Here is a 17,345-nt window from a genome sequence, read left to right on the forward strand (position 1 = left end):
GCAAGCAGACACAAAAAAAAACTACAGGGTAATGGGACTTTCTTATGTGATATTGAATTGCATTCCAAAACAGACCTTATAATGCCATCTGAGCACAGATTGAATTTAGCACACCAGAATTATATCATCAGACATTTTGTTGATAATTTACATACTATTCTTTCAAGTCTGAACACAGACCTTTGCTTACTTGGCAACAAGACATGGATGAACTGGTGAAAATGATTTCTAAATTCAAATTTGTATTCTGTTTCTTTGTGTAAAAAAATTGGATTACCTGCAAGAAATTTGACTTGCCTAACAATGTTCTTTTTTGTGTTATCTGAGCTTGTTTGTCTAAGAAATTATTGACCCTGAAGGAAAGAATGGAAAAAATTATTGTGTTTACCTGATTGTAGATACACATATCTGTTTTGCATTAGGATCTGTTTCTCAAGCACTGCAATGGAGTATTCATGTATAATAGACATGTTTCTAGTTATTCACAGAATTGCACAAATCAACACACACACACACACACACACACACACACACACACACACACTGTTGTGTTTATTTGTCTTGTGTGTTTGATCTTTGTCCAAGATTGAAGATAGAGTATTGTGTCTACCTGATTTATATCATGCTTTTAAGTTATATATAAGTTGTTTATTGATATTTGAGCTCAGGGTCTAGCCTTATTTACAAGCTCAGAATGTTCTGAAAATGAACTCATGACCAATGTCCTGGGACATTCCATTGTGTCTTAGGTCAAGTGGAATTATTATATATAAGATGAGTAAGCAAAATTATTAATTCCCATTTTAAGTTCAGTCTCTGAAATCATATACTGTTGTGCTCAGATATAATTTGAGAGGAATCTATTTTTAAATTAATCATTGTGATTACAGAGTGCTTTTTGACTTTTTCAAACTAAAACACTATTTTGGGCTTAATACAAACTTGTTAAAAGACATTCTGGAGTGTATCATTGTGGCACGTCAAGACTATTGGTACATCAGCACATTCAGGACTGTTGAAACTAATTCTGAATATTCTTTACTTTCTGATTTGTGTTAGAACATTTAGGATTATTTGGTATTTAAATCTCTATATTGTAAGTTCTTTTTAAATTTTCACATTTTATTCGAGGGAAATAAATTGTTTGTTGAATTGTACAAAACTTGGTTTTGCTTCTTTCTGTTGCATAGTTTAAAACCATAGACTTTTAACACGTATAGAAGCTCACACACACAAATCAAGACTGAATAAGCCTTTGAGAAAATGGCGGTATTAGGATTTTATCTAAGGGTTGTGCTCTTTAAAAAATTATGGTATCATGTATTCTTATATTCATATTTAAATTCCTTAATTAACTTATTCTAGATTTTCGTTTTTTTTCCTGGCCAGATCAAAAGACGAAGTTTTGGTCCCCATCAATACATTCAACTCATCTACTGTATATACTCTCTTATAGTTTGAGTACAATTGAAAACTGCACAGACCATGATCTGCCAGCAGATTTTGGTCTGCAGTTTGTTAGGAGTAATAACTATAATAGACAACACAAATGCTGATCTGTACATTATGTGATGGCACATTAGGGTCTGTGTTGTTTGCAGTTAGATATGGATTATAAGTGAGTATATACAGTATATCTACCTATAGTAATGTATGTAAAGCATGCATTTCCTTGTCCTCTTTCAGTGTAAGTTGGAGGACCAGATAGATCAAAGTGTTAGTATAGGATGGCAAGTTTATTTACTTAAGTAGCCATTCCATACCTCACTACATAGAAGCATGGCAATGTCGAATTCAACTAGTTTTGATCAACAGTCTGGGGAAGATTTTGATGATCTTGTTCAGCTTGCAATACACAAAAACTTCCCAGAGTTAGATTGGTAAGTCAGTGTAGTCACCAATGACTGGAAATTTTCCCATGGATTAAATTGCTGATATGTGTAAAATAAGCAATTTTGTTTCTTTTTGACATTATTAAAATTCAGATTTACTTGATTTTTTTCTTCATGTAACCCCATTGTAATTTCATAGAAAAATGAACTTGAAAATTTTCTGTGAATTACAGTTTGGTGTGGACATCTTGATGAATTTCAAGGTTGCTGCAAAACATAAGTTTAAAGGTGAGCAAAGATTTCTCTTTCAGTGGAAACAAAACGACTTTTATAAAATCATTTCAGTTTTAAGCACTATAAAAAATTACCTAATTTGCAAAAATGCAAATTATCATATCAACAAAAGTAAATGAATTCACAGTAATAGTTAAAAATCTATTAAACATTAAGACAAAAACAACAATACAGGGGGAGTAAATTTATTATTGTCCCCAAAACATGGTATGGCAAGAATACTGCAGGGCCATAAAAATGCAGCAGGTTATGGTCTGGATACAGAAGTAAATTTATGTAATTAATTGTGTCATTTTCTATCTTGGAATAGGCACCAGGACTCTCACTGAGTTGTGGGTTGGGGATTTAACTTGGCTAATTGAAACACTAGCCTCTTTTGAATTTAATACTTTTTAAATCGATGTATTAAATATTATAATTTTTTCCCCTCCATCTATATTTATGAACAAAACATCATTGGGAAAAATAAAAAATACTCCTGTCACCAACTTTTTATTATGTTATATACCACTGACATTTTTGACAAACAGCTGGGTTAGCATCACACCATTTTGACTAACCAGTCTTAAAATCCTTTCTCAAGAATACGGTTCTCAGCAAGGATGATGACAATGATGATGGTGGTGATGATGCTTATGGTTGTACATGTTTCCATTTTGATAAAAATGAAGAAAAAGGGTGAACAGTAATTTAAAATCTGCTTTTAATCCATGAGAATTTCCAAGGTTGGTGGAGTTTAGGCAAAGTTTGCTTCTTTTTTTTTAAATCTAACCTGCCTGAGTTTGATATGGCTTTTGATGTTTAGATTTGCCATGCATGAGACATCTGTCTTCCTGTTGTCTGCAGTAGCGGCCTAATCAGTAGTTATTATTATGAAACCTTAACAAAACATCTGGATGAAACCCTGGAGCTGATGCACCATATATACTCACTTATAATCTGAGTCAAAATGCAAACTGCACAGACCCAGATTTGAAATCACATAATGCACTGGCAGATCTGGGTCGATTTAGTTTTTTAAGAGTAATCAGCAGAACATACAATGTAGATTCTGATCTGCATGCACGTTATGTTACAACTGATCTGGCTCTTTGTTGTGTGATTTGATTTGTGAGTAAATATCGTAAATGACAATTGTACCTGACTTTATGTCAGAAGTAAGTTGATTTTTAGTTTGGATTAGAGGCCTGGATTTACCTCATTTGGTCTTTGATTTAGATTACAGACCTGAATGGGCAGTTTTCTTGTTGATGTTATGTTGTAAAATAAAGCATGGCCCATAGCGTTTAGAAATAAAATAAAAAATTGTATGGAGATTATAGAAGTAGAGCCCATTGAAATGATCTGCTTCTTTTGAAAAGTGTTGTAATTTAAATTATCTCTTTCAAATCAGTGTTTTTGGGCAAACTATACCATTCTTTATGAGACAAATAAATTGCTCAAGAAGGAAAAACAAAGGCACAATATAATAAAGGGTCTGTGTTGATTGTCCACTGATTAGTCTTAATGAACTTCATAGACCCAGATCTGCAGGCCCATTGTGACAGCAGATCTGGGTCTTTGCTGTTGGCAGTTGGATTTATCTTATAGACAAATACAGACAGTAAATACTCCTTTTAGAAAGAGAGATCATGACTTATTAACAATTTGTGTACCCAGAATCATTCAGCAAGCCAAACAATCAGAACGTATACAAGTTCTGCCTAGATCATTTTATTAATCAATAAATTTGTTTGTGTGACTTTCCTTAAACAGATGATTTAAATTGCTTTTAGTCTTTCTTGTGCATGTGCCACACTGGAGTGATTTTTGTTTCACCTTACTCTACTGTACCTTGTATATTTAAATGACTATATAGATACAGTATATACTTGCTCAGAAGTCGCATCAAGCGAAAAACAACAAAGCTCCTGATCTGACAGCATAATGCACCTGCAGACCAGGGTGTATGTTGTTTGTTCTTATGACCACTTCTAACAAACTGCACAGACCCAGATCTGCTGATGCATTATGTGATAGCAGATCTGGGTCTGTGCAGTTTGGATTTGGATTCTGCTTATAAGCGAGTACATGCAGTATGCTAGAAGAGTATTCATTAGTTTGATTTCAGTTACACAAGCTTATGTTACATGCACCTTTAACTTCTGCAGCACCATGTGTCAATAAATTTAATTAATTTTGTCAGAAGGCATTAAAGCCAATGATATCTAAGTAGTAGGATATGTTGCAACAGGTCTGCATTAGAGATGAACACATTATCTGAAATTCAATCTCAGCCAGATTTATTTTGTCCTTTTTCAGAAATATTTCTTTGCTGATGTTGCAGTAGTAGATCTGTGTTTGTGCTATTCACAGTTATGTTTGTGTTAAACATGCTTACTGTATTTATGACATAAGTAATAACATGAATTAACAGTTGTTGGCCTTCTTACATATATGTGCATGTAATGGCTCTCAGATGTCTCCTGGAAGAATGGTAAAAATCCAATTCTACTAATTTTTGTGTGTGTGTTATTTGTCAAATTTCATGACATATTTGTTTTCCCTATAAAATCACAGATACTGGATTAAAGAGGTTGAGTCTTAGAAACAAGGGTGTTTACCAGTGATCAACCATTGTGCCCCCTTGCATGGGGCAATCTGCAGGCTAATCAATGACTCCCATAGCTGTCTTAGAAATTCAAGCAAAGAAATTGACATGTGTAATGTGTTTAATGCACTAAGCTAATTATATAGGTGGATTGTGATATGGACTCACAAAAGAGAGGTGCTTTTTAAGTTAATTATGTCTGTCTGTCTGTCCATTTGCACAAGTTTGTTACCACTGCTCTTGCTAACTACTTGAAGGATTGCCATGGAGCTTTGCACACACATTCATCCCATGGTCTGCTTAGTCCTAGAAGAAAAGTATGAAAATCTTGTTATTGCTATCCTCCTGAATCGATGGTCATATCAACATGGAGTTTTCACTTGAAGACTAATGTTATGATGTCTAGTTGATTCTGACTGAAAATAGTTTTGGTCTGACTCCAATATGGCGAACATAGTAGCCAAATTGTTATTGCTACTTCCAACAGAAAGCAATATTGACATAAGAGGTAGTCACCAGAAGAGTTGCCTTATAATATCTACATGTAATTGGTCCTAAATGAAAATGGTTCCATGTAGGCATCACCTTCTGAACAAAACATATATTGCATGGGGTTCTCACTGTACATGTTCTAATGATGTCTAGTTGGTCCTGAATGAAAATGGTGTCATCTGCACATCCAATATGGCTACCTTCAGAAACATCTGATCTCTATGTGATTATTTGTATGCTTCTCTTTTCATGTATTGCCATGTGTTCATGCATGCCCTTGCAAATTTTACCATGAAATAAAGGGCAAAGATGCAAAAGAAACTGTCTGGATACATATATGCAGCACACAGAAAAATTTAAGCCTGGTGCATGCACCAAAATAAATCTTAGAAACCGTGGCTTGATATGATGTTACTCATATTTCAAATGACTTCTTAATGATAATAAAGAAAACCTGATAAAACACAGCTGATATATAAAATGGATATAATACACACAAGTGCTAAGTGACTCTGCCTTGGGCTGTGTGGGGTAGACTGGTTCATTGCCACTACTATAGTAATATGTTTTCAGTGCATGGTACAGATCTAAAACAATCATGGAGAAGAAAAAAAAAACAGAGTGACATATAGGAATAATGACTTAAATATAGGCATAGATACTCCTTTGGGATAGTTTTGTTAAAGTCAAATTAAAATAGTTTTCATTCTGAGGAAATTAAAAAAGAAAAATAAATAAATAGAGGATGCTAGAGCATCCTTTTTATTAGATTTAATTTTTGGAATCCTGGTTTTTTGGGGGCCATTTTTATTTCTTTGTGTAAGAGAGTACTTCGTTGGACTATATTTGTTATACATTTAAAAATTTACAGTGTATTAACTGAATAATCTGTCTGTCACATGCCCTGTCATTTGAGCCTACAGATATAATACTTCCCAGGTTGTAAATCAGGCAGATTCCTTTAAGTGTTCTTCACCAGCTGTTACCTGCTGATCATGCATAGCACTGTATGTAGTGAGCTGCATAGTAAACTGTACCAGCACTGGAAGCATTGAAGGTCGATATAAATTCTTGTTTATTGGTAGAACATATATACAGGAAAAGACAAACATTTCTATTTCCTGTTAAATATGTTTAATTTATTAAATATTTTGAAATTCGAAATGGTGATTATAATAATCATATTGATAGAACTTTTTAGATATGTCTGACAGTATCCAAACTGTGGCAGTGTCTCCTGATATAGATCTTACATTTATAATTAATGCTGAAATTTCTCCCTTTGTACAATTGTTGTACAAAAGCTTTTTAAGATTGTACAATTTTATAATAGCAGATTTAAAAATAAGATATAGTTCAAGGAAACTATTATTTTAAAAAATTTGTAATAAATAAATTCTGACGTTCAAAAAAATGACCATAAAGAGGAAATTATTTATTTGAATTAGACAATATTTTATTATTTATAGTCTTGTTTTATTTTCTACAAATAATACATACAGTTATGAAAGTTGTTTCGTTGTTTGGGGCTTAGGCAGTTTTCAATATGCATACAGCAGTAGGAAATCAACTGCATTGTATAAAGATGCTGTTCAGAAATAGAAATATGGTACCAAAAACTTTAAATGGGGCTCAGCCCAAACAAACCAGTTAATGAGAATGTTTCTGACCTGCATCAATAACAACAGCAGCGACCAAGTGCTATAAATTTGTCTTTGATGTTCATATAGAATCTATGAATTTAAACCTATTGGATAGATAGTTTCCTATTGGATAGATAGTTTCCAGATGGTTAATCCAGTATGTTCATTTAATAGATATTACATGTTTGAATTAACCATATCAATTGCCTTAAATGAAAAATATTGTACATTATGAAAGCCATCATCGGTGTGCATGGATGCATGAGATTAATAAGATGGATTGATAAAGTTATTGATGTCAGATTTATGTCAGTTCACGTGTTTAGATACTTGCTGATGGGCTGTCCTACACATTTTTTGTCACAAGTTATGAAATAAATAACAGTACATGTTGAACATTTAGTATCATAATGCATCTTAACTGCTCTTTTTGTATTATTGCTACAGAAGTAAGTATTTTCATTATGAAACAAATAGGTTGAACATCGGAGTCTGTTATATTTAGTTGATGAGACATGACTTTTATATTTAGTTGATGAGACATGACTTTTAAACATTTAACAGCCTTAACTCATTTTGTATTGAAATATGCTAAAATGGTGAAATGTGATATCAGAACCACCATGATTCCAACTCTCCAGTTATATTTTTCATACTTAATAAATATGTTTATATTTTATCTTCACCTTCTATTACTGTTTATGCCGATGTTCATATGTGAGGTTTATCCACTCAGCACACTTTCATCACTGTGTTCCTAATATGTATATTGTTACAGGGCCAGTGTAAGGGTATTTGGCATCCTAGGCAAACCCCCCCCCCCCAAATCAATTATTATAAACTGTTCATTAGTATTAATACACATTTGGCTTAATAATTTATTAATTTCATTTTTTAGTCTAAATATTTTATGATAATAAATGAATAGCCTGACTGTACTTCGTTTGTGGGACTCTGCCCCAAATCGTTAGTGCCCTGGGCGGCTGCCTAGTTTGCCTATTGGGTTAAACCAGCCCTGTATTCTTAAAAAGTAAGTTAACATAGGTAACAGCTTCCTATCTATCTGTAATTACATTATTCTCTTTACTTATGGCTCAAACCAGCTATCTTTGCAAACTTTATGATTTCATGCCAAATATAAAACTTTACTGTCCTAAAAAAACACAGAATTATCAATTTATATATACAGAATAATGTGTTAAAAAATATCCTTCCAAACAAACCATGCAAAAGAAATTCTTTCTGACAAACAAACTAAATTAATTTCCTTTTCACACATTTCATGCATATAAACCATGGTTACAATGTTGTTACATGCCAATACTCTTGCATCCTTTCTAAAAGTACCAATGATATTCGTGTAATCCTGGTAATTGACTTGCCCCTGAATTATTCTTTTTCCTAGAACTACTTTTCTACAGTAGCATGTTTAAACAAGATACTAAACATTAATAATACTATTTTACTCTCTACCTAATTTTCATGTTTTACCCCTCAGTTTTGTGTTTGGGTTGTGGAGGGTGCACAGCCCTCAGTCTGAGAAGGTAGTGGGAACACTGAATATTTCACTTGTCTGTCAGATCAAAATGATATGTGGAAGTCATTCTCTAAACGTTTGCTTTGAGAATTAGATGGGATAAGTTATTGTGGAAGAATTGAAGATGTTAAAGTTTAAGCCATAAATTATCTGAAGTGTTCATAGCATATTTAAAATCATTGAGAGGTCTTATTAAAGAAAAAAAAAGGAAGATTATTCTCTAAAAAGTCTATTTGAGAGAAATGAGTCACATGAGATTTTATCTGAATCCAGGACACGTTTCTATTTCTATTGAGTACTTGATTTTGAAAGTACTTCTAATTTAAGTTTATATGGTGATGTGAGCATCTGGTGGAATCGAAATAAACAGTAAATATGAATGACACTTAGTTGTTGCTACTTTTTTTTATCTTTCACTGGCTACTGATACATTTGGCAAACTTCCATGTTGGAGGAGGAAAGTTGCCTTCTGGTGGAAATATGATTTATTGAAAGTGGCTGTCTGTTAAAAGTGTAATTCATCATGTTGGCAATTTTATGCATTTTTTTAGACCTGCAGCCTCTACAATGAAAAACAGGTGCCTGTTCTCTTAGAGGATGCAGATCTTTGGCAAGCCTTTTTTCCAAACAACAGCTTGGGCACATGTACATGTTTTCTGCATTTTTCAGATTTTTGTGTGTCTTTATTGTGCATTTATAGATGACAAGATGTACAGATTTTGTCATAATCACAATTATGTCGATAAACGTTCCAGTTTACTTACTACTACTACTGTCATCATCATAATAATGGCTTTATTTTTAGAGGGTGACATGATTAGTTTTTTGGAACTTATCTACCTTGTTGTCCTTTATTATATACATATTTGCATGAATATCTCTCTCCTTCTTTTTCTCTCTCTCTGTGAAATTATATTTCCTTGTAAAATACAATTTATCCAGGGTTTTTTTGCATCTTAAAAAGCAAAATAAAATTTTACACATTACATTTGTAAGTGAATTCATTATATTATAAAGTATCCATAAGATTGTTAAAATTGGTTTATTTATAACTATTTTTACAATAAAGTAAGGCAGTAGCAGTGTGTTTATAAGTATTCAGGGTTCAGGTCTTTGCTATCCTGGCAGTTAAATTTGATCAGATAATTGTGAAATGAATTTATTGTTGAACTTTCCATTATATCAGATAATAATGAAATGAATTTATTGTCGAACTTTCCATTATTATCAGATAATTGTGAAATGAATTTATTGTCAGACTTTCCAATATCTCCTTTGGATTGCTGTTCCAACTGAGTGACCCAGGTTGGGAATTTTTATAGCTCATTGTTCAGTTTTGAAACAAGAAAGAAAAAATAAGAATTTTTGCATTTACTTGTTCTTATTCCTTTTCTTTCAAAATATCTTGGATAACAGAAGAAATTGAAAGCTGACACGTGAATTGTATATTAGTAAGTGTGAGGTTTCAGTCAATTCAAGCAGGGCCTATTTACACTGGTCACCAATGACAAGCCCATGCTTGGTGATAAGCCCATCTTCAGCTTTTACAAAATTGTTGCCATTTTTTTAAAGATAGCCATTCCGAACGATAACCCACCCCCATCAGAAACCTTTTTCCAGCATGTTTTACAAGATGAGTCCAGGCTTATCACAGGAGAGCAGTTGCATGTTATGTTCACTTTGATTGGAGGGCAGCAATGACCTTAAGTGATCTAAATCACTTGCCTTTACTGATCACTGCCATCTCACCTCTGTCAGCACAAGATCGGGTCTTGGGCTCAGCTTATATGTGTATGTGATAAAGCTTGCCATAGCTTCTCGTGGGTAAAGCACTTGCCTATACCAATCACTGCCATCTCAGCTCTGACCTCATGGGTTCAGTTCATGGCTCTGCCGTTGTGGATATTTGAGAAAGCATGCCAGTAGCTTCTTATGGCTTGGTGGTTTGTCCTTGGGTTTTCCCTGAGTTCTTTCTCCACCAGTTATACTAGCCACCATGCATAGCCTATCATGTGCTAAAGTGGCATTAAGCCGACAACAACAGTAGTTTGATTGGCAGTAAAATTGAAAACAAAATTGTAAAAGTTTCTCTGTGCTCATCCTTGGGTACACTGGGCTGATAACTCCTCTCATCAGTACATTCCTCACTCCAATGTACACTGACAGTTAAAGTTTAACCAGCACATGAATGGTGCTTGTATGTTTTACCTCTGTGAAACGTCACACTCATTGATATCAGTTTCAAAAAATAACTATTCGGACAAGGCAAACCAATGTAATGGCTTTCAGCGATCTTTTCCTTGTCATTGTTCTTAAAGAAAACCATATACATGTACCAGGCGCTAAATTTGTTCATCTGAATATAGATGTGCAGTCCAATGTTTAGTTGCAGTGGTGGTTAATTCTGCAGACTGTATTAATCATAATCAAATTTGATGAATCTTTATAGAATAGTATAATACACAAATTGCTTGCATTTCATCACCAATACATATACCATGAATATTGTGAGATGAAAATTCCAAGGAAACTGCCCCCCCCCCCCCCAAATAATGTTGATGAAGTATTCTGATATGTGATTCGTGTTTTAACATCTAAATAGAGAGAAATGTATGTCGGAAAATGAGTACATGTATTTCTTATATTTTGCTTAGCGCATACAGTTTCACTGCTTAGTTGATGTGATGTTGTGCATGTAGAATCTAGAAATGTTGTATATATATTCCATATATTTTTAATTTTTTTTTATCAATGTTTGCTTGTTTTTTGTGTGTTGTTTTTTTGGGGTGGGTATTATGCATTAGTGACTTTATTACCTTTTTCTGATTCTGATGTGTTAATCAGTAACAAAGTTAAGAAAAAAGGAGAGAACATTTATATGTTTATTTCAATGTCAGTTTTACAAATGAATCATAATTTTGAATGCATCATGTTCATTAGAGTTACGGTGTTGAAAAGAGCAGCACTTGTTGATTATATTTTTACTAAGTGTATAATACATTTCCTTAATTAAAAGATATATACAATTACATTTTGTCGGGAGTATAATTGTATTCATGTATTGATGGAAACAACAATACAAAAACAGCTGTCCCTAATGACGACAGCCATCCTTAAAAATGATACACATTTTACACCAAAAATAAACTAACAGAAAAGGAAACAAAGTAGATATCAATGAATATTGTTGGTTTCAACACATTCATATGGAACACACACACACACACATACATTCCTTTAATGTGTACATACAAGAGTTTTAGTCAACATAGATTTGAAAACAATATAAAAGGATGACAGAAATAAAATGTACAAAATTATTACTGTACACACTTGTATATTATAGTTGGTTATATCAAAACATTACATAGTGAGGAAAGTGCAGTTGATATAAAAGCAACTTTATTTTTGCCTATATGCCGTAAATAACTATGTGTTACTAAACCTTTCTCGGTGCTTTGTCCGAAAACAATATGGTGGCAGCCAGGCACAATGATATCATGGTCTATTTTTAGCACAAGGTATATTTCAGTACAAGTGTCATAATCTTTGTTGTTTGATCTACTTACAAGTGAGTATATACTGTAGTTACATCAAACTGCCTTATTTGTATCAAGGACCAAAATGCGTGCAGCAAGCAGTAGTCTTACTTCATATATTCCATTTTTATGGTGTTGAAGTGGTGTTTTGTGCAAGAGATAGATGTTAATTACAGCTGTTAGCACCAGCAACACTATGGGCTTGGTGTGCTAACAGAAGGCTTTAGTTTCAATCAGAGCTCACCATTTCAGAACTATGCTAATTGACCTAACACCTGTGATAGCATGATTGTTTACTAGTTGGGACATATTCATAGTCTAGACTCTGGTAGGCTAATGGATTTGTAGACTTGTAGGCAGTTTGATCATGAAATAAAATTTAAAATATTTCCTGGTGGAAAATTATGGACTCTGAATTTTTTTATTACTAAGCTGCTTTTCAGGAGGAGAAGGGATAGGTGATCCAACACTACTGCCAATCAGAAAATATTCATTTTGCATCAGTTAATATGCATTTTAATGGTTGTGTGAAGTGGAATTCATGTTGCCCAAGAGAAAGTCATAAAAATATTGTGGTGCAAATGTTTTGGGCATAATTCTGTTAATTCAAAAGAATCTTTTGCAGCGTTAAGGCATCAAAGGGGCCTTAATGGTTGTTATTCTCAGTGGTATCAGTAACACAAGTTTATATGGGGCCCCGAGTGGTCTAAAGCGCTCTCCGTTACAAATCACTGACATCTCACCTCTGTCTGTGTGGGTTCGAATCTAGGATTCGGCCAATGTGGGTATGTTAGAAAGCTTGCCATTAGCTTCTTGTGGTTCGGTGGTTCTTCCTGAGGTTTTCCCGGGTTCTTCCTCAACCATTAATAATGGCTGCCATGCATAGCCTATCCTGTGCTGAAAAATGGCATTAAACCCCACAACAACAACAACAGAAATTTATTCTTATATCTGTATTTACTATTACACAGTTATGCATTTAACAATGAATGAATCCATTTTAGCCTTCTACATCCAAACTGATCTTAACCCACGCTATCTTCAAAATTAAGACTGCTTTTAGTCTTTCTACCCTCCCCTCTCTTTCTCATGTCATGCTTCCATTAGCAACATAATTAGATTGGGTCTGGAGCACCATGACCACCATTAGCTTCATAATTAGCTTTGGCCTGGGACCCCGTGACAAAGGTAATTCATATAATTTGCATTATTCAAGAAGGACATATGATAGACCCATTCCAGATAAACATAACAGTCCTTTGATGTGAACATTTTTATACACAGATGGTCTTTCCAAATTATTGAAATTAACTGTCATAAATCAGCACAGATTTTACATATTCCTTAATTACAAAAGAAAATGGAAGCTAATATTAAGACAAAATTACTAGCTACCAGAAATAGTTTAAATTGAAGGTGTATGTGTTGGTATTACCAGGGTGAATGTGGGTTGGTGGTTGTTTTACAAATATAAACTTCTAATTGGATTTGTGAGTCTTTTTTAATGCATGATATTTATTATTAACCTATACAATCTTCGAAAAGATGATGAGCATAGATGGGTCCTGCTTTGTTTAACAACACTTTCTTTAGTATGACTCATCTATGAAATATGTATCTCACTGAAATGGGCAGTCAGAGATGTCAATAAAAAGATCAATGATAGATTACTGAAAGCACACAGTTTGTCAGCTATTCGTTGTCAGTATAGGACTGTTAATAGTGGAAGCTGTACAAGAACAAATCTTGGAATGCTGGATATCAAAGGAGCGGTTAAAAAGCCTTAGTTATGACTATCCAGCCAAATGTTTTTTATGACCTCCACAATACTGGATGAATGGAAAACTCTGTTGATTCAGTGACCTGTTGAACAAAAATTTGTTGACCAAGTGAGTTTGTCAATAAAATGTGGTTTAACTTAATTAAATGTTGTGCACCAAATGTACTTCTCTCTTTTATTGATGTTTAATTTAGGAAACTTGCAGCTTATTATAGGTCAAAATAGCATTTTCCTTAAACTCTTGGTAAATTGTGAGACAGAATGGCATTGTCCTTAAACTCTTGGTAAATTGTGAGACAAAATGGCATTGTCCTTCAGATTCTGGTAAATTATGAGGCAAAATGGGATTGTCCTGTATTATGAACTACCCTACACTTAGTTGAGTACTTAAGATAGGGGATAGGGGAGGGTGGATATTTTGGACATATGATAGTCACTCAAGATATGAAGACAAACAATGAAAAATACATGAATATTATTACATTTATTGACTTATAACACTAATAATGCACACACACACATTCCTGCTAACAATACCTCTGGTGATGATAAATCTTAAATAAATATAAACTGATTCAAGTCCTGCTATTCAGCTCTCTTAATTGTACAGTTCTATCATTGCATCGGGAACTCAGCAAAGTAAATTTTTCCACATGTTTCCTGGTCTGTATATCATTCCTAAGTTTGGCTTCATGAATCTACACAATTTTTCTGTCCATAAATCACCAATACATATAATAACAGAACGACCGGCCACAACTGAACACTATTCACTGTTTCAATTCTTAGCTTTTATTTCCAATTTTTCACTCTTGTTGACATGTTTTGCTCATTTGCTGAAACTGTTAATTTGACAGGTTTGTGTGACATCCTGAAACATACATTAAATCATGAGGCCAAATGACGTAGTCCTGAAACTTAAAGAAATTATGAGACAAAATGGCCTTATGTTAAATTATAAGACAAAATGGAGTTGTCCTTAAAATTAGAGTAAATTATGTGGCAAAATGGCATTGTCCTTGAACCTTCTCACTGAGAAAATTAATGAAAAAGGTTCATACTGTTGATCTCACGACAAACTGCATCATGCATTCACAACAGTAAAATAGAGGCAAGTGCATTATTGCAAGCCATGGGAGATAATCCTCTACACTCCTTTATCACCCATGGCTGCTTGTGCTGAGATTTCCTCATTTTTCAGGAGTCCACATAAATAAAAATAAGTAGTGAACAACACAGTATTACAGTCATGTTTAAATAAATATTTTATGATTCAATAAATGGCTGTTTTTGAAATCAAAATTATGATTGATTCATTCAAACTGTTTGAAAGGTCATGTTGGGGCACAGTGGCAAGAAAAATTCCACTATGATTGGGTAAGCAGATTTATGCATATTCATAAGGAGCATAAAAGTCTCTGCCTGTGCAGTAACAGGTGATACAGGTGCATAGCAAATGAGGGTCTGTGTTAATTGTTCTATTGATTATGCCTAATAAACTGGATAGACCCAGATCTGCCAGGGGATAATGCCACGACAGATCTAGGTCTGTGCAGTTTACAGTTGGACTGGACTTATATGCCTGTATAATCAGTATACTGTATTCAGTGTAATGTCCTCAATATGCACCTTTCCTTTTGGTCAAAACTTTTTAAAAAATCGTCCTTATTGAGACGGAATCAGTTGGTAATAACTGACTAAAGGACCATGATTTTATTGGAAAAATGTTTATTAGGTAAAGTTGATTCTCCAAAACTGAATCTTACTTTACTTTATTTAATGCAACCATATTGGGATAGACAATGTACTTCTAAAGTGGAGAGCTCCTAACGCAAACAAATCAGAGTTATTCTTCTTGTATGTGCATGTGATAGGGACATTAACTATTGTCTGTGTGCATATTATGAGCTTAAATCTAATAGAATCTACCCAGTTTTTAATTGGGCAGGTTGAGTAATATGGTGATATTCATTTTACATCTTGTCTTATAAGTTTTACATGCTTCTTCTACAATGTATGATGACTGTAGTTGTCTTTGAATATCTGTGAAGAATTGGAGATTTTCCAGGAATTCTTTAGTTATAGAGCTTCTTTTCATCATGCATTAGTCAGACATGTTATTTCGAGCAAATATTGCTGCTGTTTAATAACATATATACTTGCTGATAAGTTGAGTCAAACTGCAAACAACAAAGATCCTGATCTGCCAAAACATAATGTGCCTGCAGTTCAGGGTCCATGCTGCTTGTTGTACTTATTACTCCTAGCAAATTTTACAGACCCAGATCTGCTATGGCATTATGCAACAGCAGATCTGGTTCTGTGCAGATTGAAGTTGAAGTCATCTTATAAGCAAGTATAAATGGTAAAAAAGAAACTGTTTGATTTTGGAATGATTTTGCTGATTCAGCATCTTCATTTACCTTGCATGACTGATTAAGTCACCATTAATACTGGCTGCCATGTATAGCCTATCGTGTGCTGAAAAATGGTGTTAAACCCTACAACAACAACAACAACTGATTAAGTAGTTTAAATAAACAAGGCTAGCTGTTTTAATTCAAAACTGTCTTAGTTTGACTTCAAGCATTTCAGTCACTTATCCATAAAAAACAACAAACTTTTGTTTAAAAGCTTAAACACTTAAAAATTGTATGAACTTTGAAAATGTAAGCCACCAGTTAATCTGAACTGTTTTACTGACCAACACAACGCAAATACCAATAAAAAGTGAGAAAATGGTCACTTCTATCAGAAGAAAACATCACCATGAAATAAATAATATGGATAAAAATGACAATTGTCTTTCAAGAGCACTTGGGACCATACAAGTTTGTCCAATTTGGGCATGTGTCCTATATATAACTTTCATTATGTAAAGTAATGGAAGAAAAGGTTATTTTAAACATATAAGCCTTAGCTAGCAGGTATCTTTTATATGAAAGTGTTTGCTAAGGCAAGTAATCCTGGATGTAATCAATCTGCACACACACACACACACACACACACAAACAAGCTTGTAATTAGGAAATACAATATAGATAATTGGTCTTATAAATTTAGATCAAATTAAGTAGGGCCTATATGTTTATTACGTGAGCAAAATATTCTAATTTTTTAATTATAATGTTTTTTTAATCTTTAATTTCAATTTAGAAAATTATAAATCAGTTTTCATTATCAGAAAGTCATGTTCAGATTTCAGATTATCTCACATTGTGCAGTAATTCTCTGTATATTTGCTTCTGAAAAAGACTTTGTCAGATGGTCTGTATGAATTTACAGGTCGTGATCATAGATAAAGCAATAGTTCATTAGTGTTATGTCTAAAGTAATCAGTACGATATATAAATGCACCAGCTGGCACATACCTGCATGCATAGAAGTCTTGCAGCAAGTTTTTTATATGTTTTTTACTTGGCAAGAAACCAGGCAGAGAAATAAGAACATGTAGTAATCTAAACAGAAATAAAAACATGTAGGTAAAGCAGAGAATTAAGAATGTGTAGGTAAACTGAGCAGAAGAATAAGAACAGGTAGAGAATTAAAAACATGTAGGTAAACATGGCAGAGAAATAAGAACTTGTAGAAAAACTTGGCAGAGCAAAAAGAACAGGTAGGAAAATAGGCAGAGAAAT

At 33.6% G+C, this 17,345-nt stretch overlaps 1 protein-coding gene across 1 annotated transcript in view; it reads left to right on the top strand.

Annotated features, from left to right (window-relative positions):
- Positions 1-1,744: 1,744 nt before the first annotated feature.
- The window catches only part of LOC149801744 (uncharacterized), a 204,032-nt gene continuing 188,431 nt past the window's right edge, over positions 1,745-17,345 (top strand). The window contains exon 1 of the mRNA XM_089956068.1: positions 1,745-1,880. Coding sequence (XP_089812194.1) covers positions 1,780-1,880 — 101 coding nt within the window. The 5' untranslated portion in view covers positions 1,745-1,779. The remainder of the gene's footprint in view (positions 1,881-17,345) is intronic.

The sequence above is a fragment of the Sinohyriopsis cumingii genome, chromosome 4 (assembly GCF_028554795.1).
Source record: "Sinohyriopsis cumingii isolate HCF-2022 chromosome 4, ASM2855479v2, whole genome shotgun sequence".
Lineage (NCBI taxonomy): Eukaryota > Metazoa > Mollusca > Bivalvia > Unionida > Unionidae > Sinohyriopsis > Sinohyriopsis cumingii.